Source organism: Aedes aegypti, chromosome 1 (genome assembly GCF_002204515.2).
Source record: "Aedes aegypti strain LVP_AGWG chromosome 1, AaegL5.0 Primary Assembly, whole genome shotgun sequence".
Classification (NCBI taxonomy): domain Eukaryota; kingdom Metazoa; phylum Arthropoda; class Insecta; order Diptera; family Culicidae; genus Aedes; species Aedes aegypti.
The window spans coordinates 256759313-256786881 of NC_035107.1; the positions used below are offsets into that span (position 1 = coordinate 256759313).

At 36.0% G+C, this 27569-nt stretch overlaps 1 protein-coding gene across 1 annotated transcript in view; it reads right to left on the reverse strand.

The window, feature by feature from the left end:
- LOC5576344 overlaps window positions 1–27569 on the reverse strand; it is an 877728-nt gene that overhangs the window by 647238 nt on the left and 202921 nt on the right. Inside the window, 1 exon segment of the mRNA XM_021837621.1 lies at window positions 1038–1310. Coding sequence (XP_021693313.1) covers window positions 1038–1103 — 66 coding nt within the window. The 5' untranslated portion in view covers window positions 1104–1310.

Below are 27569 nucleotides of genomic sequence, written 5' to 3' on the forward strand. Positions count from 1 at the left end.
AAATCGCAAAGCAATTCCAACGGCAAAATTTTATTTGATGAGTGCTCTTTAGGATATTCCTCAATTCAATACCCTGAAAGCCTAACTTGTGTTTCATCTTCTAGAAACCCATCTACGATTGAATTGGTCTTAACCGACTCCAGTCACCTTTGTAGCCAACTGATTACTCATGCTGATTTTGATTCGGATCATGACCCTGTTACATATCAAATATCTCATGAAGCGATTCTCAATCCTATCGGCTCTACTTTCAATTATTCGCGAGCTGACATATGAAACATGCATCAATTGTAATCTTGATGTTGCCTTTTCTTTGCAAACAAAACTTGGTATTGAAAATGCTCTCGAATTTTTAACAAATTCCATTGTTGAAGATAAAAGTATTGCAATACCAAAATGTGAAGTAAAATTCGGATACGTGATTATAGACGATGATCTTGAACTCTTGATCTGTCTTAAAAACGTGAGAATGCGATCCCGTGATGAAATTTTTATCCAAAATTATTAATAACTTTATCCGAAATTTGTTCCAATGTTTCAACATTGGAATTTTTTTGACTCATTAGTACTATACCTGGGAGGGAGCGTCAGAATCATCTTCAAAACTTTATTTTGAATCCTCTGCAGAGCTTTCTTCCTGGTATTACAACAGCTAGGCCATAGTGGTACAGCATACAATTTGGCTGTCCCGAAAATTTGTTCGAGGATCAAGTACTTGTTTTTAAGATTTTTTTTTTTTGATTTTCTCTTAAGTGGGAACAGACATTTTACAAATTTGTTACATTTGGCGTAAATGCCCTCAATGTGATTTTTGAAAGTTAGATGTTTATTTAGCATGAGTCCTAGATACTTAACTTCATCTGATCAATTTATTGGAACCCCTCTCATCGTGAACAGGAACACATAATGTAAGTTTTTGTAGAAACCAGTTCATTTCGAAAATCCTTCCCCCCTCCCTCTAGCTACTCCCATGCCCTATCCTGCCCCTTATAAAGACATACAATTGAAAGCTGTTTAGCCTTCTCACGTGGACTTACCTTGAGGATGGGACTACTAATTTGCGGGCGTTTCTTTTCCTTGGAACAGAGACAGCCCCAAGGCATCTTACGAAGGCGCGCACAACCGACGCACTCTCCCTTGCACTGTTTCGGCTTGCGATCACTCACTCACTTGTTGTCGATTATTGCACAAAATTTCGCGTTAAATGCATCGAACTGAATTTCACATTTTTTTTTCCCCAGCAGCTATTTCCGAATCACGTTTTCAACGAATTGCATTGCGGTTTTAACTTGCGCTTTGGCTGCCATGATCTGTAATGGAAAGAGATAGGAGAAGTTTATGATTAGTGATCGGTGAATATGACTTTATTGTTCGTGATAGGCGGCATCCACGAATTACGTAACGCTCTAGGGGAAGGGTGGAGTAGACTGAAGCGTTACGGCTCATATAAAAATTTTTTTTTCTACAAAAAGCGTTAAGGAGGGGGAAGGATTAAAAAAATCCAATTTTAGCGTTACGTAATAAATGGATGCTGCCTTATGAGTTACTTCAAGTTATATTCCATTTATTCATCTCAGTATTTGCTACGATTATTCCTAGGGCAAACGGAAAAATGCTATATTGACACATGTATTGACTTGTTCGGTAAACCAATCCGCATGGTTTTTAAATTCATTAATTCGTGGGTTCACCTGAGCACGTGATTTTTTTTTCACAATTTCATTCATAATTTACCCGTCCACGCGTAATGAGTTCATTTATTTTGTAATGTTGTAAATTATATTCTAATGCTATGAGTAAACGGTGTAACCCTTAGGTTTCATCCATAATCAACAAACTAAGAACCTGAGTTAGGAAATATTCTAGTGATTTCTCGGGTCGTATTCGGCCATTTATTTCGGAATCCTTTCAATATATAAAATTCATGAATATTTACAGAGTCTGCTTCTCTGCTCAGTGTCCTAATGAGAACTTCCACAGTTATCAAGCAAGAGCTTTTTTTGCATATTCATCATTTTTGAATTCGCGTATCGTGTGACAGGTACGATGATATTCAATGCCCAGGGAAGTGGAGAAAAGTTCCTTTAGGCAGCGTCCATTTATTACGTAACGCCCTCCCCTCCGTAACGCTTTTTGTATAAAAAAAATAAAATTTGTGTATAAGCCGTAACGCTCGCATACCTAAGCGTATTTTATGGTTTATTGCCATTTTAGAAATAAATTTCCGTTCTACGGTTAGACATAAAGCTACCGCAGCTGTAACATTACCGATTTTAACACAGCATCATCGATCGGCTGCGATGATACCGATGATAACCACGCTAATGACTGTTGTGTTCTGCTGGTTTTCAACGTTTTAAACTCTACAAGCATTCTTTGATTAGATGGTTTCGTTTAATGATACAATGATTTTCAAACTTGCTTTAGGGCTTTGACAGCTGCGGTGGAACTTGGCGGTTACCGCAGAACACACAGTTTTCAAAAGAATTACAATAAATTTAAGTTTAATTCAAATTTTCTAGTTCTAGAATACCGTGATTGTGCATTCAAACGATATTTATATTCAAATGGGCTATACATGGTCCAATTCTGTTGCTGCTAAACTGGTGTGAAATGGAATATTTCAGCTTGTCTTGTGCTCTTAAAAGTTTTATTTTTTAGCACGAAGTTTTGAGCTGTGAAAACTAATTTATGTTCATATTTTCAGACTTTTTCTTGCAACAATGACAGAAAAGCACAAAAGTCGCTGAATTGTGTCTCATTTTGAACGTTTTTCGAGATTGATCTAGTCACAATTTTCTGTGTGCATTTAAAGTGTTTTGTAATGTGTGGGTAACTGTGCATACAACCTCTCTATTTAAAACATTGAACTAGCACCCTTTTAAATACCTTGGTCGAACATTATATATTTCAAAGTGATGTCTGAACCGGCCAACTAATAAGCCCTCTTCTTATTTTAATGGATTACTAAAATAACCTAAACAGCCGCTATGGAAAGCATAGATAGCGCCACCGTAGCCTTGTGTGTTTGACAGAATAGCAATGCTGTCACAATGTTAAATCCCATATACAGTGGCGCCTTTGTTTTGATGCGGTGAGCACCGGTAAAAATTACCTTCAATGATCCATTGGCGGTTCTTTAAAGTTCGATCGAGCTTGCCTGTTTTCGCATCATGTGTTTAGTACACGGAGCCACAAATCAACCCAACTTTGACTTCTTTTGACGCAATTCGGCTCTTCCGTGGAATAAAGCTATAATTAGATAGTTTTCGTTTGATAACAGCGAAAAAAAGAAAAAAAACAGCGAAAAAAAATCTACCCAGCGTTGGCTTTCGAAGTCTCCCCACGGTGCTCCCCTGACCGTTATTATCAGAAAAAAATCTCCATCAAATCTGTGCTCACCAGTCGTTTTCTATAGCTAAGCTGCATGTCTGGGCAAAATTTTCGTTTTGCAGTTACGCCCTTTCTATTGTATAAGTCTACTTATTCAAAAGAAATCTGAGATATTTGAACGGATTTTCATTGGCCTTGATTATCAAAATTAAAATACCATCAAAATTTGGTTCAAAGTTGTTTTTTTTAGTTATTTGTATCCTCTTGGTGGAGTTTTGAATGAGAAAATAGGCGAAATTTGAAGTAACGCCCTTTTTAAGGTGTAACCATTGAAAACACTAATTTTAAAACGAATAATTAGGCATTCTAATACTCTTGAGCATGTTCAAATGTTTTCAATGACACATTGCACTAACATGGCACAAAAGTCTTTCACTATCAACTGATTTTCCATAGGCTCAAGTGCTTTAAGTCATTACGGAGCTAATTTCATCATGTAACCAAATTAGCTCATGTAGCACAATATTCTGGATAGGTTGGTGAACTAAAATACTAACGATTCAGATTATTTTAAATGCTACTGATTGCTACCTGTTGTAAATCAAATTCGAAGCATACATCAAAAAGTACTCAAAGAGATAAGTTTTCGGTAATGAGTAGCATGGTATGGAATAAAATAAAATCATCGACGTAGGAAGCAACGATTCCAAATGAAAGAATATAATGCAAAGTTTAGAACATCCGTAATTATTTTGTTACATGAAATTCAAAATCGTAGCATTTACAGAGCTTAATATTAATTGTTTGTCTTCGTCAGTTTGAAAAACTTTGTGTAGCTTCCAAAGCATGATATTTTTTTCGTTTGTGAAGGGTCATAGCAGCTGGTGTGTCTTCACTTCACAAGCACAGCTCGCGATTAAAAAAATAAAGTTTACATATAAATTTTCAGTTTGTGTAAGATTCAAACCATATTATGGTAGGTAGACCAGCAAGAAATCAACAGGGCCACAGAAAAAATTACAATTTTCCGTTAACCAAAACTGGTTAAAATATACCCCTTAACTTTGAGATCCATAAGCTCGAATACCTGAAGACCATCACCGTGAGTTCCAGTTCCAGGAATGGTATTACTTCGAAATTACATTATCACGGGATAATATCGTTCAAGGTAATAATATATTCAGGATAATAGCATTCACCGTAACAGTGCGTTCAGTGTTATTAAATTCGGGATAAAGAAATTCCGGGAAATGAAATACGGGCTAAAGGCTTAGAATCTTCTCAAGAGAGGTTTTATGCATAAGGAAGATATGTAACATTAAGCTCTGCAAGTGTTATGATTTTAAAATCAATGAAATAAAATAATAATACTTCTTTAAAGCGTATTTCAAGTACTGATGCTTCCTCTTCGCGAATTAGCCTGAGAATGAGTAAATTGATGTATAAATTTCTTTCACTATTGTATTTGTGGGTTTGTGTAATCGAAAAGACCGGGAAACCCAAAGGAAAAATTGTAGATATGTGCAAAATCTAAATGAAGTAATGTATGCTACAAATGATCACAAAAGTATTGACAGTGGTCTAGAGTTCCATAATTTAGCTTATAGTTCATTACTAAGCGATTGTAGTTCAAGTTCTAGTGCAGTACAATGTTAGCCGGAACAGCCGAAAGGGTGACTAGTTGGACCATAACAATATTTTTTGAATAATAATAATGTCACATAAATGGCTCCGTAATGCCTTACAGCGCATGAGCCTTTGAAAAATTGATCAATTGTGAAATACTTTGGCGACATGTAGTTACAATATGTCATTGAAATTATTTGAACATGCTTATCGGTATTACAATGCCTAATTATTCGTTTTAAGGTGAAGATTAATCGAAGCCAAACCTCAAATATTCAAGAGCACGGATCTGGAGAACTGAACACCCGTTTGAGCTGAAAACTTAATCGATTGGTCACCACCAGCGAGTGACCAATCGATTAAGTTTTCAGCTTAAACGGATGTTAAGTTTTCAGCTTAAACGGCGTAACTTCGAATTTCGCCTATTTTTTCATTCAAAACTCCACCAAGAGGTCACAAATAACTAAAGAAAACAACTTTGAACCAAATTTTGATGGTATATTACTGGTATATTACTGATAATCACGGCCAATGAAAATCCGTTCAAATATCTCAAATTTCCTTTGAATACAATAAAAAGGGCGTAACTGCAAAACGGGCCCTACGATTTTTTTAAAATTTTGCCCCGACATGCAGCTTAGCTATAGAAAACGACTGGTGAGCACAGATTTGATGGAGATTTTTTTCTGATAATAACGGTCAAGGGAGCACCGTGCTCCCTAGTGGGTTAAAACAACTTAATGTCGGGTAAGCTCGAAAGAGCCCAAATTTTGCTTATTCCATTGAAATTCGACGCTGGATCGGTGCGTCTCTCTCTTTATTTTTGACAACATTGCTGTTGCGAGAGAGGCAAAACAACCCAACCGTGGGTAAAAACTAAATGCAGTTTACCCAAATTTGAGTTAAAAGAACTTTTTTTTGGGTAGCCTGATCTCTCCGTGTAGAGAATGACCGAATATCTCCTTCTTTTGATTACCGCTTTTTTTTTTTACTATCTTTATTAGTATCATTCCAAACATTACATTCATTTCTGATATCTAGGTGTTCTGTGTTATTAGACAACACTATCATCCTAATTTGGTAAAACAAATTTAAGATTTTATTAACATTTTGTTAACAACATATTACATTTCATTTGCCGTAGCAGTTCAGATTTTTTACAAGTGAGTTGATTTCACCTGCTTGTAAGAGAAAAAAAAACGCTTTGAATATACTTAACCTAACTTAACCTAAACATATAACGCATTAATCGTGGCAATAGAAGATTGTAACGATTTTTGCCTGAAATTATTATTTATTTTATTTGACATTTGTTCCAATGTTTCAACATTGGATATTCTATGTAACTCATTGGTACTATTTTGATTACTCCTCATTCATCCTAGCTCACCGCCCTGTCACTGGATACTATTCTGGCATCTTCTTGAACTGCATAACTTTTCGAGGAAACGGGTCATTCGGGGAACTGGCATTTGGAAAAAAAAATCATTCGAGGAACAGGCGATCGGGGAAATGACACTCGTGGAAACCAAGGCGGGTTCAGCCTCTAAGGTGGCACATTCCATATCCCTATGGAGTCTTGTTGAATTTTAAAACGTATTGTTGAGGTCTTCTCGTTGTTGAGATCGTTTTGACTAATTTTGACGTCTCATTGGTGTTTTAATTTTATTATTGACGTTTTGTCACATCGTTTTTGCATCTTTTTGGCGTCTGTATGTTGTTTTAAGCATAATTGTGACGTTTTCTTGTCGTTAATGTCGTTTTGATAAGTTCTTATACACTTTCAGTACTGGACAGAATAAATAACGCATTGGCCGTTTTTCCATACAAAATTGTCAAGTTAAGAGGGTAGGATCTCGGCTTCTAGAAATACGATTGACTTGACATTTTTACGACAGTTCTAAAGTAACTTCAGGTTTTCTGAATGTCTTCTTAACGCCTTCTTGGTTACTTTCTTGAAGCACTTTTGGCATCTGCTTGTTGTTTTCATGACATCTTCCTGTCGTCTCCTTCTTCTGTCTGATGTCTCCTCAATTCTTAAACCACACTCGAAATTTTTGTTTGATTTTTTTTCAGCAAACGTTAGGGAAAAACCCTCCAACTTGAAGCTGCAGGTGTAAATTGTGGATGAAGATATCTCTGGCAGAAGGTGTTCTCAGAATTTTCTTCGGATTTACTTCTAATGGAATCTGTAAATGTATTTTAATGAGAATCTTAAAAAATCTGCAGGAAAATGTACTTGGTAGTATTTATGTTCAAATTCAACACAGAAATAAAGAAAATTTACCAAAAAATACTACTAAGGAAACATTTCACCTAAAAAATTAAATGGTAATTTCAACGAATCCAAATTAAATAAATTCTTTAAGCATCCTTGAGAAAATGTCTAAGCGATACCTCAAAGTGTTACTGACAGACTGCCTGGAATAATTACAAGTGGTATTTCGGATAGAGGCAGTCAAAATTTGTGATGGAACGCACTCCACATCCTCGTGAAAAATAATCAGGATTATCACAATGTTTTTGAAAAGATCAACGGCTAGATGTGGAAATACTAGGGTATAACATACATTAATAAATATTAACTATATCGATACCAAATGTTTACCAGAGTTTGAGGAAGCCATACAGTTGGCCAAAGCATAAATGCTCATGCGGCTGGCAATACTACTTTAAAAGAACTAAGAAAATGTCAAAATCATGGAATTTATGAATTATGAAATAGAAAAATTGAATGCTCAGAATAAGAGGAATACTCTTCAACTGTAATACATGAATTTCTAAAGGGTTCAAAAGTATGTAATAGCTGGCAACACTGCTTAAGTCAAATCGATAAAACTCAATATGTATAACCATATTTTTGCACTTTATTCAAAACACAATATTTTTGCGCTGGCAAAACTGATAAAATGGTACAAATAAGTCAAATACAGATTTATGGTTCGGCGCATTACTGTAAATCCAGGACTTATGAGATTTGGTATGCGGGGGCCATGAAGATATAGAATTCCGCTTAGAAATTCTCCAAGTCAACGAAATTAAGTTACAACAGGTAAACATAAACTCTAAAACGCCACAAAATTCTCGAAACAAGCAATGGTCAACAGTTTCCGTAAACATACGAGAAATTTACCCACTAACATTTTCTTTCTATTCTATAAACATCAAACATTAAAAAAAACGCTAAAAGACAACCATCGTCCAGCAAATATAGACAAGCAACATCAGCATCACCAATCACGACGCCAACATTCCAATGCTGATCGTCGTCGTCGTCGTTCTATCTTGGGCCTGTCCACTCTGACAGCGTGATGTGTGAAAAACTGACAAAACAGTTCACGGGCGGTAGGCAGGAATGGAGCTCGCACAGCGGCGCATGGCTGGACAAAAGTTCAAAAGTAATTTTTTTTTAAATAGCCTTTTTGTATTAATATATTAAACGGTAACAAATTTAATCTAGCTGAAGTACACCCAAAAGCCAAAATTTATGTTTATTTCCATGTAGGTTATTTTGAGCACCTAGTGAAGTTGGTTTTAAGGTTTTGTCCGACTTTTGCATGAAGACGCACCACTGTGCGTCGTAGATTTTTCAATCTCCGATCCGAACATGCCACACCACCAACCGTGGTGAACTCTACGTGAAAAAGGGAGTTCCATTTCTACGAAACCGATACCTCGCGGTATGCTGCATGTTCACCATGCTTCTTCTTCTTTCTGACATTACACCCCTACTGGAACAGAACCTGCTTCTCAGGTAATTTTCTTACGAGCACTTTTATAATTATTGACTGAGAGCTTTCTTTGTCGATTGGCCATTTTTGCATGTGTATATCGTGTGGCAAGCACGAAGATATCCAATGCCCTAGAAAGTCAACAAAATCTTCACTACGAAAAGATCCTCGACCGGTGGGATTCGAACCTACGACCCTCAGCTTGGTCTTTTTGAATAGCTGCGCGTTTATCGCTTCTTCTATCGAAACCCCATGCTAGAAAGTGCTATATAGTATCCGCTAGTTCAACGTAAACGATTTTACGTTCGTCCATCGTCACCCATCATCGTCGGTTGAGCGCTTTGACTACATAGGGTCTTGCATGCATCGGCCGGTCAGTCGGCCGGAGATCAGAAAGGTATACAGCAGGAGGTGCACCGAATAAACAAATAAAATAGCTGCACATAATGCGTAATAATGGTCATAAAAGTGGATTATGAGCGGTGTAGCGTTGGGCCAGAAAATCAACGTGTTGGTTTCGGAAAGAAATTGCTGCACTTTGAACAGGGTTTGTAAAACGGAGATTGAATATATTTTGGATTGAAGTTTTACTTTAAATTGGAATTGGAAATGTCTTCAAACTGGTTCAGATTTTGACGTTTTGTTGACGCCGTTTTGACACATTTGATGCCTTCTTGACTTCACTTTATCACCTGCTGGTTGCTGGGCTTCAACTTTAACATCAGCTTAGCAACGTCTTTCTGACGACTTTTTACGACTTTTTATGGTTTTTAATGATCGTTTTACCTTCCTTTTCACATTTTCTTAAAAATGTTTGCGGTCTTTCCAGTGTATACATTTTGTTTTCTTTGTATCCACTAAAAATGACTTGTTCTAAAGTCTTTCTGATGTTATTTTAAGGCGTTCATTCTGATGTCTTTATAAATTCTCTTTGACTACTATTGATGTGATTTGACATGTTTTTGCATCTTTTAGCCGATTTTATGACGACTCTTTACGTATTATTGGCATCTTGTCTTTTTAACACATTTCGGACATCATTTTTATGTAATTTGACATACTCTTGATGTCATTCTGGTGATGTCAAATAAAATATTAGGATGACTTCAAAAAATCGTCTAGAAAATCAGGTGACCAACAAGATATTCAACACAAAAAAAAAAAACATGTAAAATAACGCAATAAATACATGGAAGGTCAATAAGACAAAAAAATACAAAATATAACGAAAAAAATGCATCAAATGCGAAATAAATAAACCGTTACATTACGTGAAAAAGTCAACATTGAGACCGATAGAGATGAAAAGAAATATCAAGAAGACAACAGAAAGACACTCAATAGTCAATCAAAAAACCAGCCAGAGAGATGTAAAAATACTTTAAAAAAGGGTTAATGAGTGTTAAAACTACACCAGAAGATTGTAAAAAAATGACGTAAAAAGTAGCCAAGAAGCTTAAACAATGGTGATTATCGTCAAACAGGCGACAAAAAGACATCAAGATTGAATAAAAATAATCAAAGGTGTGACAATTTGCCAAAAAGGTATCAAGAGATGGCAGCAGATGTCCAACATAAGACTGGAAGACGTTATTTTGAATAAACGTCAAAAAGATACCAAGAAAATGACAATAAGACTTCATAACCAAACAGGTAAAAAATACTCCATGAAATTTTTAAAAACGCCTCGTAGTGTCATCAAAAAGGTGCCAAAATACCTTCAAGAATAAGTTATAAGGATATAAAAATAATCCATACATCGGAGAGATTTCAAGAACTAGAGTCAAAAAACACTGGAAAGACGTCAAATAGATGGCAAAAAATCGATAAGATATTAGAGATTACGTTGAAACGTGTCTAGAAAAGTAAAAAAAAAAACGTCAGAGATAGGACAACGTGAACGGATACAAAAATATTCTCTGAAAGATTTCATAGAAAAACAAAAAGACGCAAAGAGAACAAAAAAAGATGTGAATATTAGTAAAAAAGCAGCAGAAAGCTATAAAAATTGTAAAAATATAGTCATAGAAAATAGTCTAAATTACGTGAAAAAAACCTTAAACAAAAGTCAAGCCAATGTCAACAAAAAAAAACAAAAAAACATTAAAACAAACTGTAAAACAAATTGAGAAGGCGCGAAAAAAACAGAAACATGAACAATAGATGTTAAGAAGATGTTAAATGTAAAAAGAAAACTACAAGAGCAACAACAAAAACCAAAAAAGGAAAAACAGATATTATTAAAACAATAAAAAACATTAAAGGGACGTAATAAACGTCAAGGAAGATGTCAAAAACTAGTCATAAAGACGCCAACTGACACTGAACAGAGATAAAACATAAAAAATGGTGAAGAAAATTCATAACATACATTAAAAAAAGCAAGAAAAAACACTTGAATAATGTGTAAAGAAGATAACTGCAGATGTCCAAAATAAAAATAGAAGACGTTTTGATGAATAAACGTCAAAAAGATGCCAATAAAAAGACAACAAGACTACATAATCAAAAAGGCATGAAATGAACGTAAAAATGAAGCAGAGACATAAAAAATACGCCATGCAAATTCAAAAAGGCCTCGTGGTGTCATCAAATAAATGTCAGAATACCTTTAAGAATATGTTATAAGGATATACAAAAATTCTATACATCGGAGAGATCTCAAAAACTAACGTCAAAAGACATTAAAAAGATGTCTAACAGATGCCAAAAAGATGACTACGTCAAAGACTACGTCAAAAACGTGTCAAACACGACAAGAAAACGTCAGAGAAACGTTGGAAAATATCTTCAAAAATATGATAAAAGGATGTGAACTGATACCCTATTTTCCTCTGAAAAACACCAGGAAGATGTCAAAGAAGAGACTCAAAGAGATTAAAAAAGGTGTGAGTATAAGTTAGAAATAAAACGCATGTAAGCATTATAAATGTAAGGATATAATCAAAAGGATGTCCAAAACATAACAAGATTTTTTTTTAAATACATTGGTAAGACGTTAAAAAGAAGTGAAGCTCATGCCTATAATAAGACAAAAAAACATTGAAACATATTTGAAATTTTTTAAAAAGGCACCAAAAAAACAAAAATATTACCAAAGGTTTTGAGAGGGTTTAAGAATAAAAAATAGTAGAACAACAACAGAAACTCCAAAAATATAAAACAAAATATCAAAAAGACAACAAACCCCTTGAAAGGGTTAATAAACGTCAGGAAAATGTCAGAAACCAGTCATAAAGACGCCAAAAGGACACTAAAACAGTAAAAAGACGAATTCAAAACAAGATGATAAAAAACACTAAGAAAAAACAACATCAATAATCCATAAAGAGGTTTAAAGGACTTAATAAAATAGCATAGAAGACGTCATGTTGAATGAATGAATGACATCAAGAAACGAATAAAAAAATGATGCCATACTTTGCAGATACGTCCCAAACAGAATCTTAAAAGACATCAGAAAGACCAGAAAAAGACGCCAACAAAATTGCAGGAGACGTAACAAACGTTGAAATGCTGATAAAACATGAATAAGACGAAAAAATATGTCAAATTATTTAAAAATAGGCGCCAACATATCACTAAAATTCCCTTATTATTTTAAAACCGTTACATCACGGGAATAAGTAAACAAAAAAAACTAGAACTAACACCAACAAGACAATAGAAAGACTTTAAATAGTCGTCCGAAAACCAGTCAGAAAGACGCCAATAAAAACAGCAAAAGACAGTATCAAAACGCCAGAAGTTTCTAAAAATAAATACAAAACCATGTTAAAAGAAGCCAAGCCAAAAACCCGCAGATAATTATCAACAAAACGAAGTTTAACTAGAATCAATTTCAAAAAATTACTATTAGCCGAAAAGATATCCAGAATATGGCAGGATACGTATACACAAACAAGAATAGAAGATGTTATGTCGAATAAATGTCAAGAGATACGAGGAAAACGACAATGAAATTAAAAACAGCAACAAAAAGGCTTGAAAGGGGGGCGTGAGGTATGGACATCGAGAATACGCCATGTAAAATTGAAATGACAGTCATCAAGAGATGTCAGAAAATCTTTAAAGATATGCTGTAAGGATATGAAAAATTGTGATATGTTGATGAGTTGTCAAAACGTCAAATGACACCACGGAGAAGTTAATAAGATGCCGAATTAGATAAGGAACGTCAAGGACAGAATAACACTACGTCAAAAAGTGGTCACAAAACGTCAAAACTATGTGAAAAAGACAAAAACAGATAGCAAAATGTCATCAAGGAAACAACAGAAAGAGATGTCAAAAGGATATTCTGATATTCTGGTCTTTTGGCCTTCTGGTCTCCTGATCTTCTAGCTTTCTGGTCTTCTGATCTTCTGGTCCTCTGGTCTTCTGGTCTTCTTGTCTTCTGGTGTTCTGCTGTTTTGTCTTCTGGCCTTCTGATCTACTGGTCTTCTGGTCTTTTTTCTTAGTGGCCTGCTGGGCTTCTCGTCTTCTGGGCTTCTTTTGGTCTTCTAGACTTCTGGTTTAACTATTCTTCTGGTCTTGTGGTTTTGTTTCCTTCTGGACTTCTGATCTTCTTGTTTTCTGGATTTCTAGTCTTCTGGTGTTCAGGTCTTCTGGTCTTCTTGTCTTCAGGCCTTCTGATCTTGTAGTGTTCTGGTTTTCTGGGCTTGTGTTCTTCTTGTATTTTGATGTTCTAGTCTTCTGGTGTTCTGATCTTCTGGCCTTCTGGTCATCTGGTCTTCTGATCTTCTGGTCTTTTAATCCTCTGATGTTCTGGTCTTCTGTGCTTCTAATCTCCGGGTCTTCTGGTCTTCTGATCTTCTGGTCTTCTGGTCTTCTGGTCTACTGGTCTTCTGATATTCTGGTCTTCTGATATTCTGGTCTTCTGGTCTTCTGGTCATCTGGTTTTCTGGCCTTCTGGTCTTCTGATCTTCTGGTCTTCTGTTCTTCTGGTCTTCTGATCTTCTGGTCTTCTGGTCTTCTAGTCTTCTAGTCTTCTGGTCTTCTGGTCTTCAGACCTTCTGGTCTTTTGTTCTTCTAGTGTTCTAGTTTTCTGGTTTTCTGGTCTTGTGTTCTTCTTGTCTTTTGATGTTCTAGTCTTCTGGTGTTCTGATCTTCTGGCCTTCTGGTCATCTGGTCTTCTGATCTTCTGGTCTTTTAATCCTCTGATGTTCTGGTCTTCTGTGCTTCTAATCTCCGGGTCTTCTGATTTTCTGGTCTTCTGTTCTTCTGATCTTCTGGTCTTCTGATCTTCTGGTCTTCTGGTCTTCTAGTCTTCTAGTCTTCTGGTCGTCTGGTCTTCAGACCTTCTGGTCTTTTGTTCTTCTAGTGTTCTAGTTTTCTGGTGTTCTAGTCTTCTGGTCTTCTGATCTACAAGTCTTTTGGTCTTCTGGACTTCTATTCTTCTGTTCTTCTGGTCTTCTTGTCTTCAGGACTTCTGGTCTTCTGATCTTCTGGTCTTTTGGTGTTCTAGACTTCTGATCTTCTAGTCTTCTGAACTTCTGGTCATCTTTTCTGCTGGCCTTCTGGTCTTCTGGTCTTCTGTTCTTCTTGTCTTCAGGACTTCTGATCAACTTGTCTTTTGGTCATCTGGTCTTCTGTTCTCCTGGCTTTATGGTCTTCTGGTCTTCTTGTTCTCTCACAATATCCTACAATCAAATACTACAGTATTGCAAACCCTACAAATTTGTTGACGTGTCAGTGAATGTGGAAAGTCTTCGCTGGCTGTTGCAACTGACAAACTGACACTTACTTAGTATGAACGAGACGCAATAGAAAAAATTAGATACATTCAATCAGGAAACATGCACGGCAATCTAATTGCCCATCAGCGTAAAAATATAATACTAACATACGTTAGTTGTTCTAAATTTCGTTTTACCCAGAACCAACTTTATGATTGGCACGTGCTCGCTGGGTGAATTTCTGGAAAGTAGCTTCTCTAAGTTAATAAACAATCGCGATCTGAACTCTTAATCAGATCATAAACAGATGCACAGATTGAGAAACGAGAGAAAGTCATCGTCGTCGATTGGAAAGAAAAAAAAACTCATAAATAGTCCTCACTGTCGAAGACTTGATTTAGATCCCATCGGAATTGCCGATGGTAAATCCGTGGAATTAAAGTGAAATGCATCCCACCCCATAGATCACTTTCATTCGTGTGGTTAAATTAAATAGCTGCAATCATCCGCCGCCTTTCTCCACCACCCTGTTGTATCCTCAGTTCAGAAAGAAGGAAATCTTCGTGCACCATATTCAACAACGAAGACCCGTACTGGAAAAGATGCTTCTTTTGAATGAATCCCTTTGTTTATGGCTTGGCGGCGTTGGCGGAAAAGACGTTTGAGTTTGTTCTTCCTCGTTGTTTTTCATTTGGAAGGAAAGCCATATTTACAGCTCGAGCGTCTGTGCAGAATCGCTATGTAGGGAAATTGAAAGAGCATATAATTTATGCTAGAGTTATTTCGCTCGCGTTTGAGTTATTATCTTTCCTCTGTTAATGCTTTAATTCCAAGTTCAGACACTCCGATTCCGTCACGATTCGAATGGATTGAACATCAACATAGTAGTAACTTGATAAACCATTCAGATTTACAATTTCAGTTGTAAATTTTAATTTATTAGCGAGAAGATATCAATTAGAAGGGGCGAGTGGTTAGAGTCCGCGGCTATGAAGCAAAGCCATGCTGAAGTTGTCTGGGTTCGATTCCCGGTCGGTTCAGAATCTTTTCGCAATGAAAATTTTCTTGACTTCCCTGGGCATACAGTATCATCGTACCATTCAGAAAACAAGCAGTAGACGTCAAAAAGGGTTGGGTGACGAAATGAAACGGGAAATCCTCGAGTAACCAAAGCCCTAATATTGATTAATGTCATAGATGCCGACATGCATTATAATAACACTAAAAATGCCTACACGCCCAATAACAGCACTTCCACCGCATACAAACCCTATAACTACATCATTAATGCTCCTAAGCCTAGGCCTGTTTCAAAGCTATTTAGTGTTTTGACAGATATACCACGTGCTTAGTGTTTACATGTATTGGTAAGAGGGAGCAAATCTTCTAACTACCACAATCACACCTTATATGCGCATATAAAGCTGTTATAACGTCAGTTCGGTTAAGAAGGCCGTCGCGAGCAGATGTGTCCTATTCAGTTCCGCGAATTCTGACGATTGTGATTTTTTTTTTTCATTTCAAATGGTGATAGTGAAGCCGGTGTTTTGAAAATCGGGATAGCAATTGCTGTCGAAGAAATAATGTGTGATCTACTTGAAGCAATGAATTTTCTAATGAATGGCACATAAGTTGAAGAAAATTAGCGATTCTTTTCTTAGAAGCTATTGTATGAGCATGGAGGGCCGAACGGCAGAGAAAACGAACTGACTTGTGAGTGTATGTGTGAATTGAAGTTGAAGAAAAAAATGTGATTCGTTATGGGAAAACAACGATGGATATGCTGAAAAATCTGGTGAGTTTGTTCCGATCGCATTGCGCTACTATATGCGCAAATATTTCCTTCCAGCTTTCGACGCGTTTCCGGTTAAAGCAATATTCCTAGCGGATTTCGAAATTATGGAGTAAACAGCAAAACCAAAGTGTGTAGTCATGAGGGAGAAATTGTAATTGTGGATGTGAAAGCGTATTATTGACATATCCACCGATCAAACGAACTTGCTCGGTTCGGGGGATCTGACACTTGAGCGGGGCATACTACTGAATGTTGAATGTGCTCAGACCCCGCTCAAGTGTCAAAGTTCCCGGACCGAGCGAGTTCGGTTCACTGGTGAATGGGTCTACGTGCGTATTTTCAAAATTGTATCTGTGTGGGTGACTCGAAGCATGCTGTCCAGTTGCTCGGATTTATCATGATGTTGCTTGTACGCTGCATTAGGTTAGTCTATATCGAAATGCTGTTGCTCGTGTGGAGAGCATGCATTTTTGTTTATCTTACACGAAAATACTCACACAGATAAAATAGTTATGAAAATTCTTCAGATTTGTACTGAAATCGGAATATAAATTGAATTTATTCTATCGGAATGTTTAGGGGTATCCAGGTTTATACATATCATGATTCTACGTTAAAAATTGAGCCAGAAACCAAAATTTCATATTCTTCCGTGCCCTGGAACTACTTTTAAAATATATTTGAAGTTAGTATGGAAATCGCTTTTGAATCATTGCTCGGCAAATGTTACTACGGGCGAGCTGTCATTGTGTAAATTGAAATGTCATTGAGTCTACAGATTTATACCTTCATTAATAATTTATAACGTCGCTTAAATTTCATCATCAAAATGTCGAATTGTCATGTTCCGACATACAGGAGCAAATTATATTCGAAGAAACCCTAAAACAGAACCATGTGAATCGGTTACGTTCCATAGATTTCCAACGATCAATGTGCAGAGAAACCGATGGCTAATATTTTTGGGCTAAAACTTGAAAACAAATACCACGAATCTTTTCGTCTGTTCCAAGTACGTCTGAGAATCAAATAGTAGGACCATAGCGGAAGAAAAAAAAGAAAATCCTGATGTAAGATTTGAACAACTATCGAAAGTTAAATTACACTGAACAATAAACAACAAGCAAATGCACTTTGTGTTATTTATTTTATTATACCTATCTAAAATATCGAAAGGGTCTTCCAAAAACACTCTTGTACAGCTTTAAACATTTCAGTATACTCAACTCAAAACCGTACTCAATGTCACTCCCACTCCTTTGTATTTGGGCCCCTTATGTGAACTATACATTCGATCAAATTTCAGAAATTATATCGGATTCGATTCCTGCATTCCGTACAATAAGGCCTTTCTATGTACATTTAGTAAATATATTCTTGTATGTAAAATAAAAAAACAAATTGCACGGCTAGTTATTTCTGAGGGAGGTAATGGATTTGATAAGAAACATGGAAAATACTCATCATAAATAGAACAAATGCATTGAATAATCTTCCAATCGGATACGTTACAAATTATTCTGCTAAGCCATCGATATTTTGTTATCCTAAATACCTAAATTTACTTAAATTGCATTAAAATATAACAAACGCTATGCAAATCCAGAAAAAGTTAATAACTATCTACTAATACTAATGCACAGTCGTGAATAGCATACCTTCTATAGCTGTCAATATACTTCGGCAAAAAAGCACCGATTTTCCGTTTCAAGTCCACATGTATTTGTGTTATGAGTGTATGATGCGGCATGGCCTACGATGTTTTTTTTTACCCATTTGCATTTGATTTGTCGCTGAACTGATGTGACAGACTACGGCCAGGGTTGGCAGATTTAGATATCGAATGAATTAAATGAATTAAATGTTTCTATGTATCGATGATTAATTGTAGGAATCAGACAGGTTTTATAACATGCGAACAATCTTGGAGACGAACAATTGCCGTAACATTATATTTTTAATGAAAATGGTTTAGTTGATTCAAATTTTTGTAGAGCTTAACCTGCCCAATTTCTTCTGTTTAATTTGTTTAAAACATTTTTTTTATATTGACAACGGTTTATTGTATTATTTTAACGATTAGAGCTGCTTTTTACCTTTTGACATTTATTTCATTTTCACTTGGGCCTTTATAAAGTTAACAACCATACTACAGTCAATCCTCCAAGAGTCGGTATTGAAGTCATATTCAAATATTCTTTGGAAGGCTGTTTGAGGAGACCATCATCGAAAGCATGATTATTTATCTATTCAATGTAGTATGGTTCCATGAGTCAATATCAAGTAACAAATTCGACTCATGGAGGATTTACTATATTTTCATTCCAATATAATCATATATATAACAACACATTTCTCGTTAAACTACAATAATACGATGGAATCACAAAAATATTGGGTGTTTGTGTTAGAATTCTTAATTCCAGTTTAATTTGACGGGTTATCTAGATGGCGAAGCAGTTCACACACAATTTGACATCATAGTTCATCATCATCTATAGTCGAATAATTAAAATATCTAGCATTAGGTCAATCTGCAACTTGCATCGTTTTCGTGCTCAATCACTATTCCCACAGGATTCCATTATTCGATCAAGCACCGTGCTTTCAACATAGGGCGCACACGTTTACACAATCGCAAATTGTTGTGCTTTGGTGTTCTATTATATTACTGGTTATGAGTGAAAATATCTTTTTTATGTGAAATTTATGTAATTCAATGATTAATATTATGTTACACATATGCATTCGAGTGAGTGCATCAGGGCAGCGGGTAATACCCGTGCAATACACGAGAATGGAGTTGACCAACATGACAGTATGTAGGAGATAAAATATTATATAATACATTCTTTATAGTAAGCAGGTTAATCTACTTTAACAGCTGTAGCAAAAATGAACATCTCAACAAACCTTCGCATGGCAAGTTTTACATATATTTTAAACTATACAGTTCATTAATATTTTACAAGCCTTGAAGTAGATTCTAAAATTTCCCGGGTTCGTCAACGTGTATGAAGAAAAAAAAAAGGATTTACTAAATTTATTATATTCTCACCACATCAATCTTCCTTGTAGGTATTCTAACAACGAAACAAAGGCGGTTCCTGTAGGACAAACTCGTTTTATTATAGTTGTTTTATTCCTTTTTAATTTATTTATAATTATTATTTTATTGCTTGCTCCAATATTATTATTTAATACTGTCATGCGAGGCGATATTGGGCCATGGGGGTAACTATGGGCCATTACTTTTACAGCAAACAAATACAATAATAATGGCAACAATGTAGGAAGTTTCAAAAATACGTTAGAAATAGCCAAATGCTAGCCCATATTAATCATGTCACGCCCTAGGTCCAATTTCACCCCACATAGCAGTATATTCTATTTCGTTATAAAACATTCCACTATTACTACATATAATAAATTATGGGGAGGGAGGGGAACATCAGGGCATCATTGAAGTGCAACTGGACGATGGAGTGGAGTGCCAGCCGGAGTCTAGAAGAATGCGCCGTAACATCCTTGTAGATCTTCTAAACATTGTCGTTGTATTTTTTTCAGGCTAGTTGGCACAAACTGTGTTTAATATTTTAATCATCTTTCATTCAACGATTCCAGATTATTGCATGATATCTTACATTTTTATATCTTAAATTATTGCATTTAATTTTATTACATAACAATCATTTAATTAAATCATATAACATGGGTGATATTGGGAGGGTGCATCAGGGCATCATTGAAGTTACAGCTGGACAATGTAGTGGAGTGCCAGCTGGAGTCAAGGGTTGAAGTAACCGTAACATCCTTGTAGATGAGTTCTTCTATACCAACAGTTGTAATGGATTTGACGCGCCCTTCTTATAACAAACCATTGCGTGGATAACTTCGCAGATATTGCAAATTTCATTATACTTTCTGTTGGATCATGTTATTGGAAGGAGATTCTATATTTCCCGCGGGTTTCGCGTAAGTGCTTTGACTTACAGGTCCACCATACCCTCTATTGGCCATTCAAACAATAGTATGTTGAATTCAGTTTGATAATGAAGGTTGTCCGCATGCAGAGCAAGATTCAAGCTAGGATGGTGGCTACCTACTTACATACATATATACAAAGAAACAAGTTTTCAATCTTATTCCTTATAGCTACTAGTCCAGTGGAGGTGCATGAATTGCTTATTTATAATTGGTTTGTTATACTAATTCATTGACATAATTTCCAGAAGCATCATGGAGTCATCGGAGATACGAACATAATCACTGCTATTAATATTTCAGCATGTCGTTCTATTCCAGAAATTGTAATTCGTCCTTATTTTGGAGACTATCTAACGAGGTTCAATTCATCACAATTAAAGAATGGAAATTCTGAAACATCTATATCCATATCATATACAACTATAAATTCAATTTTATATATTTTATTATAATTATTTTATTTATTATATGCGGGGTATTGAGAGGGTGCATTAGGGCATCAGAGAAGTCACAAATGGACGATGTAATAGGTGGTCAGCCGGAATCTAGGAGAATGTGCCATCCTTGCACTACATGCTGCTACTTATAAATGACTTTAATGTAATTGTCTTTGTGTCGGATGTAATAATATGTTGTTTGTCCTCCCTAAACAGATGGAAGCTGGAATTTTGTTTATTTTTATCATTCTTCCCTCGACTAGCCTAATATCATCGGTAGCACAAATATTCAAAAGAAAAAATTATGTCGGCCGATATAATACTGCATGCTGTTTCACTGCGTCATATTTTATTGTTAATACCATTTTATTTTCATATTTTATTATCATATTATTATATATATTATAATCTTATCTACTATATAACATATCACTATAATTGAATTTCTCATGTTTTGGGGAGGGAGGGAGCATCAGGGCATCATTGAATTTACAACTGGACAATGAAGTGGAGTGCCAATCGGACTCAGGAGGAAAAGTCGTCCGCGGCTAGTACTTTTCTCTCCAACAGTTGTAAAAGATTTGACGCGCCCTTCTTCTAACAAACCTTTCCGTGGAAAGCTTGACAAGTATTGCAAATTCTAATACTCAATCTGTTGGATCATATGGCTGGAAGGAGATTCTCTATTTCCCGCGGGTTTCGCGTAAGTGTTTCTACTTACGGGTCCGCCACCCCCTTTTGGCCCTTCATACAGCGATATGTTGAATGCAGATTGGTAATAAAATTTGACCTTACTGTTGAGTGGAGCCGCATGCAGAGCAAGACTCAAGCAAGGGTTGGTGGCTACCTACATACATACATACATACATATATAAAGCTGTTATAACGCCGCCTTATCATGCTTACTGGCTACTTGAATAGGCCCACACTTTTTAATTTAGGATGAATTAGATTGAACTGAGATTGATCGCTTAGATATAAATTACACATGAGAAAGAGATTTATGTGCTTTGAATTGAAAAATTCACGACATTAGGGCCCACTTTTGCCTTCGAGGGAAATCCGTATGAGTTTTCGTCTCGCATAATGGTTCGCATGTTCCACTGTCATTTATTTCATTTTTCAGAGCTTACATTCCATTCAACGACGATAGACCTAATGTAAAATGCTCTAGGAAATGTTTCCCTTTCGGACGTTTGTGCAATGCAACCGAATGTGGAGAACTTGAATCCACCACAATCGTGTAGTCATATGTGGAGGAGTAAGGAAACCTTTTGAGGTCGATAATAACAACCGACATGAGGTGCGGAATAAAAGCACTCACTTAGAACTGAGGGAGAACTTCGTGGAGGAAGGCGGGAAGTGCTTTCGCCGGTTTGGACGACATCACAAAGAATCTTTAAAATACACAAACACGTGATTGTGTCTCTGAGGAGGGGTACACTCACGATTGTGTTTCCTTGCTTGCATGGAAGAGGAGGAGGAAGAGGATGCGGCTTTTTGTTGTCTTGTTGTTTAACGTCCGACAGGCTTCGGCGAATGGTTTTCCGTAACCTAGGTCATGAGCGACGCGAAGGTGGCTGCCGCTAATGACGCCACAGTGTCAAAATTCTAATAGGACTTATAAGGGTCGGTTATTTAGGATCCCTGTTGTGGTGAAGTTATTGGATAGATGTAGTAGAATATGTGACGGTTTCTAAGGTTCTACAGGGGTGTCCAAGCTACGACGTACGCTGCCCTACAAACCACCCTACAAACGTAATGAGATGGGCCAAAAGTGCTTTTTTAGTGGAATAATTGAAAAACTAAAAAAACTACACCCGATTCTGTTTTAGCACGGGGAATGCGTACCGTGCAAAAAAAGTTTCCAGTTCAAAATTTCAAAAACCGTGCAAAAAAAGTAACACCATTTCTCGACGTTTCATGCAAAAATAAGGTTTTGGCGAAATAAATGTATGGAAACTTTTTTTGCACGGCCGTGTAAAAAAATCCGTGCAAAAACAGAATCGGGTGTATAACACTTCAGAAGAAATTAATACCAAATGTCCAAATGAATACCAATGGACCGTTTCTCTATCGGCTAGACAAAAGTTCTTTGACTGAATTATAAAATGTTGATATTTTTGCTACTTCAGTTAAATCATGAAGTGATATTTGTACAAAAGTACACTATGAGTTATGATCGAAAATTTGCTCAGAATAGGATAAATTGTAGTATACCCGAAAATAGCAGTTTTTCCCAAAATAGAGCATGAGCATTGATGACCGTACAATTTGTAGTTGCTACTCTGTGATTGACAAGAATCATCGAAATTGTACAGGGAACCACCAGATGTAGCTTGGGAGTAGCATACCATCTTCAATGTACATTTTCGAGGACTCTGAAATTAGTAATGTCAATAACCGATCACATCCTTACGGTCATCGGGGAAGGGAAGGAATGTTAGTGTGACATCCATTGTTACTAAAGACCGAGTATACCTCTGCATCTTCATGGTTGCCACGGGAAGGAGTTTTGTTAGTGGGAGTGCTTCAAAGCTACATGATCAGGATTCACCTTGGTAAGTGAAGCGATTCATTCATGTAACCTCTGTTTAAAAAGTTATCTATCAATGCATCGACATCTTAAACATCGAACTATTCAAAGGTTTGAATCTCTAAATTTTATAAAACATGAATAAGCGCTTATGTCAACACTTAAAGTGACGAACTATTCATAGTTTGTTCAACAAATTCATAAAAAAATACATGTTATGATACAAATGTGTTATTACAAGCATGAAACGAGCTCACCAATTGGTAATCCATCCTCGACTGAACAGTTACAATCGCAGCGTCAACACGTATAAGCAGGAATATAAAATAACTCCGATGGCGCGCGAATGAAGTGCTAACTGAAAAACAAAAACACTCCGAGCGCGCGAAAATGAATCGGACTGCTTGAGTCTTCGCAAAGCACTGGGTAAACGAACGAAGCCAGCGAAAAACACTCCGAGCGCGCGAAAGTGAATCGGACTGCTTGGGTCTTCTCAAAGCACTCAGCAGTTTCAACTATTTTCGTGAATTAATATATGGCTAGAACTTTTGCTCCACTGTGGATCGAAAACAATTTTGAACGATTTATACGATAAATCATCTCAAAGCGTCTTTACGATAGGTCTGAATACGTCCTTATGTATAAAAACGTAAGTTTTCGCTCTGTGCGAAGAAAGTTAAAGTTAAATCAAAAACAACAAAAAGCTACAACTTCTCCACATCTCAATCAATTTCTATAGTGTTTGAAGTCAAAGTCTCCTACTTCAACAATATTCAAAGCGCTAGGACATTCATAACATTTCAAACAAATTGAGTGAGGAATTCTAAAAAGAAGATTTTGCCCTTTTGACTCTTCTATTCAATTTATGAATTGATAATTGAAGTGCAGTGGAATTCCGTTTTTGGCAGTCGTAATTCTCAGTTGCCTAAAACGGAACCGTGCCAGAATAGGACCTTTTTTAAGACTTTTATTTTTCAATAATTGTTTTTTTTTATATAACATTAGAATGTAGTAAGTTGTCACATCATCCCTAAGGACTCAGAAGAAAGCCATGCTTGCTTCGGAACGGTGCATTTCTAAGCAGTTGGGTAGGACTATGCTATGAATCTGTACACTCGAATATTTAATTATGACAGGCATTCCACGCACTTTTTATCACTTATACGTCTGTAATAACGTGACTCTTATGTATACTATGGGTCCTGTAAAAATAATAATCGCATTAGTGGCCTTCTTTCAAGAACTGTACATTTCCTCAACAAAACTTTGTAAGTACCGTAATCCGGGGTAACATTGATCAGCGGGGTAACATTGATCGGGATGACTCATCTTGTTAAACGTTCAAATAAAGATTTATTGATGAAACATTTTCGAACCATGAATGGTGCCTCTCTTTCGTATATTCATAAGCTAATGATAATTAAGGTTTTTGCCAAAATTGCGTTTAGTTCATGCGCAAATTTGTCAACTTTTTGAAACAATGATTTCTATCATTTTCACTGACACTACCGAAAATTCATGTCTCACAAGAGTTCTGCAGACGATGTGATCAACGAAAATGCGGTTCTTACTAAAAATGGCATCGCCGAAAACGATTCCGTTGTCAAATCTTTCATAAGTTTATTCAATTAGGCAACATTAACTAATTACTATTACGAATGTAGAATTTCCTGAGGAAATTGCCTACTTTTAGGCGTATTCCACGGTTCAAGGTGTTTTTAATTTTGAAATAACTCAAAAAGTAAATGACTTGTAAGAGTTTGGTCTTCATATTCGGCTTCAGGGGCCCTGATTTTAGTAAGTAACGACATTTCCAATACTAGCGAACGTTGTTTACTTGGGTGATCAATGTTACCCCATATCAGCTGAATCAAAAAATCACTTAAAACATTTATTTAATCATGTTTAAATCGTTCGAAAAACAAAATACAGTCGAAGCTCGTTATAACGACAACTTTTATAGCGACAAGAGCTCTCTATAGCGACATTTTTCTGTCCCTTGAAAAATATTTCGATGTTATAACTATTCTCTATAGCGACATTTCTCTATTACGACGGTCCCTTGCGATGTCGTTATAACAAGCTTCGACTGTAAAGTACATAGTTAGGAGCGGTGGGTGCCAGTACTTGTTTTAAAAATATGAAACTTGTAACATTTGTATTGTGAAATGAAAAATTTAAGAAAAACTAAAAAAAATGATCAATGTTACCCCGGATTACGGTATACAGATTTTCAATTTATTTCATTGATTACAAAAGATTTACAAAAAAAATCTGTTCAGGGTTGATTTTTTTTAATTTAGATAACGTACAACAAAATGATAACTTCATACCTCTGGCGTCAAATTTTACAAAATTCAGTAAGCTCAAAATGGCTCTTTAAAATAATGTTTCTTGAAAAGTAGAGTATCTCATATCAAATGAGACTCCAGTGAAAAGGGCAAACATAAACATCTGAAGCACAACAATGACAGTAAGGACTGTTCATTTTATAAAGTGGACACTAGGCCGTCCCTTATTTTTCGAAAATGCGAAATGTTAAAAGTTCGTCGTTGTAAAGTGCTCGTTTTGGTGAGAAAACAATCAGGTAAAAATTTGAAGTCCGTACGTGGACGCTAAGTGGTCCCCCAACGGCCCTGAAGGTATTGGGTGAAAATGATCCCCGTGCGTCAAATCGAGCTCGCTACTCTAGTGTACGCAACATGAGTATGAAAAGCCACTAGTAACAAATTGATAATCAGCATAGAATTTTAAGTAAAATAGTATTTTATACTGTGGATCTCTTTACAACAATGCACGCTGACAAAAAAAATCGGAATTACAAAGGGATCGTTCAAATATTACGTAACGTAACAGGGGGAGGGAAGGGGTCTTCCGTAGTGTTACGGTTCATACAAAAAATTTAAATTTTGCATACAAAAGCTGTTACATGGGGGAGGGAGGGGGTCTGAAATTGGCAAATTTTGCGTTACGTAATATTTGAACCATCCCGAGGAAAACAAACTTCTATGCTGACTATCAACGCATGCAGAAGAATTTGTTACTAGTGGCTTTTCGTACTCATGTTGCGTGCACTGGAGCAGCGAGCTCGATATTGCGCACGGGGATCATTTTCACCCAATACCTTCAGGGCCGTTGGGGGACCACTTAGCGTCCACGTACGGACTTCAAATTTTTACCTGATTTTTTTCTCACCAAAACGAGCACTTTACAACGACGAACTTTTAACATTTCGCATTTTCGAAAAATAAGGGACGGACTAGTGGACACCTTGTACATGCAATATTTTTTTCATTTGTCAATGAAATCGCAATCGGTTTTCTGTATACAGTTCGACCAATATTGTACAATGTTGGGATGATTAAAAAGTTACCAAAATAATTAAATTTCACACTTTTAAGGTACAACGGTTAGCCAATCCAAGCCAACTTTTAACACGCTTTTTCTTTTACTTTTTTGCTAGGAGTAAAAGGATGACGTATCAGCAAATTTGGCCATAAGGGGTTTATTCCTAAAGTGACCTAGTGTTAGAGAATGGTGGAATATTTTTGAAGCTCTACCTTTAGTAGAATAGTAAAGGATGTCAACATACAATTTGTTTAGAAAAAATAGGATTTTTTTATGCGAAAAATAATGCTTAACTTTGACGAACAGTTTGTCTTAGGAGTTTTTGGAAAAATTATTCAGTTCTTCAACCGAAAGCATTTTGTTTCTTTATTTTCATTACATTGTTTCTTTATTTTCATTACATTTCTTTCTTTATTTTCATTACATTGTAGAACAATAGTTGAACGATGCACAGAAACCCAATTACGGTTTTATCAATAAATAAAAAAGATATAGCATAAACAAGGTGTGAATGAAGAAATGAACAGTCCTTATTTTGCAAAATCGAGCCTCATAAACTTTTAATGATTTATAAATGCGGCTTGTAGTTTGGTAGAATATACAAAATGACTTCTTATCATTTTAATTAGAAAAGAGTTATAATTGTGTTGTTGTAACGAATCCACAGGAACACTGAAACATATCGGTAGGATTCTACAGGAACCCACCTAAAATGCTCATGATTTCGCTTAGGATCCCGATAAGAATTTGTTTATACCCAAAAACTATAGCTAGGAACTTTGAGGATATCGCTTAGAATTTTAAGATCCTGCTATGAGTCTCCAATGGAAATTCTCAAACGTCTGTTAGCACTTTCCAGACTAATCAGAATTCAGGACAGGGTATTGGGTACCAAATACATTTTGTTTCACTGGCTTTTGTTTTGGCTCATCGTTATATGTCGCTTATTTTGTCTCATGTAGTTTTTAATATTGATTTATTTTATTCATATATTTACATCACATATTTTAAATGACGAAATACACGACATAAAGCGTAGACCCAAAATAAGAAGCCAGTGGGGCATCTATTTTTCTAGCTACTGTCAAAAATATGTTT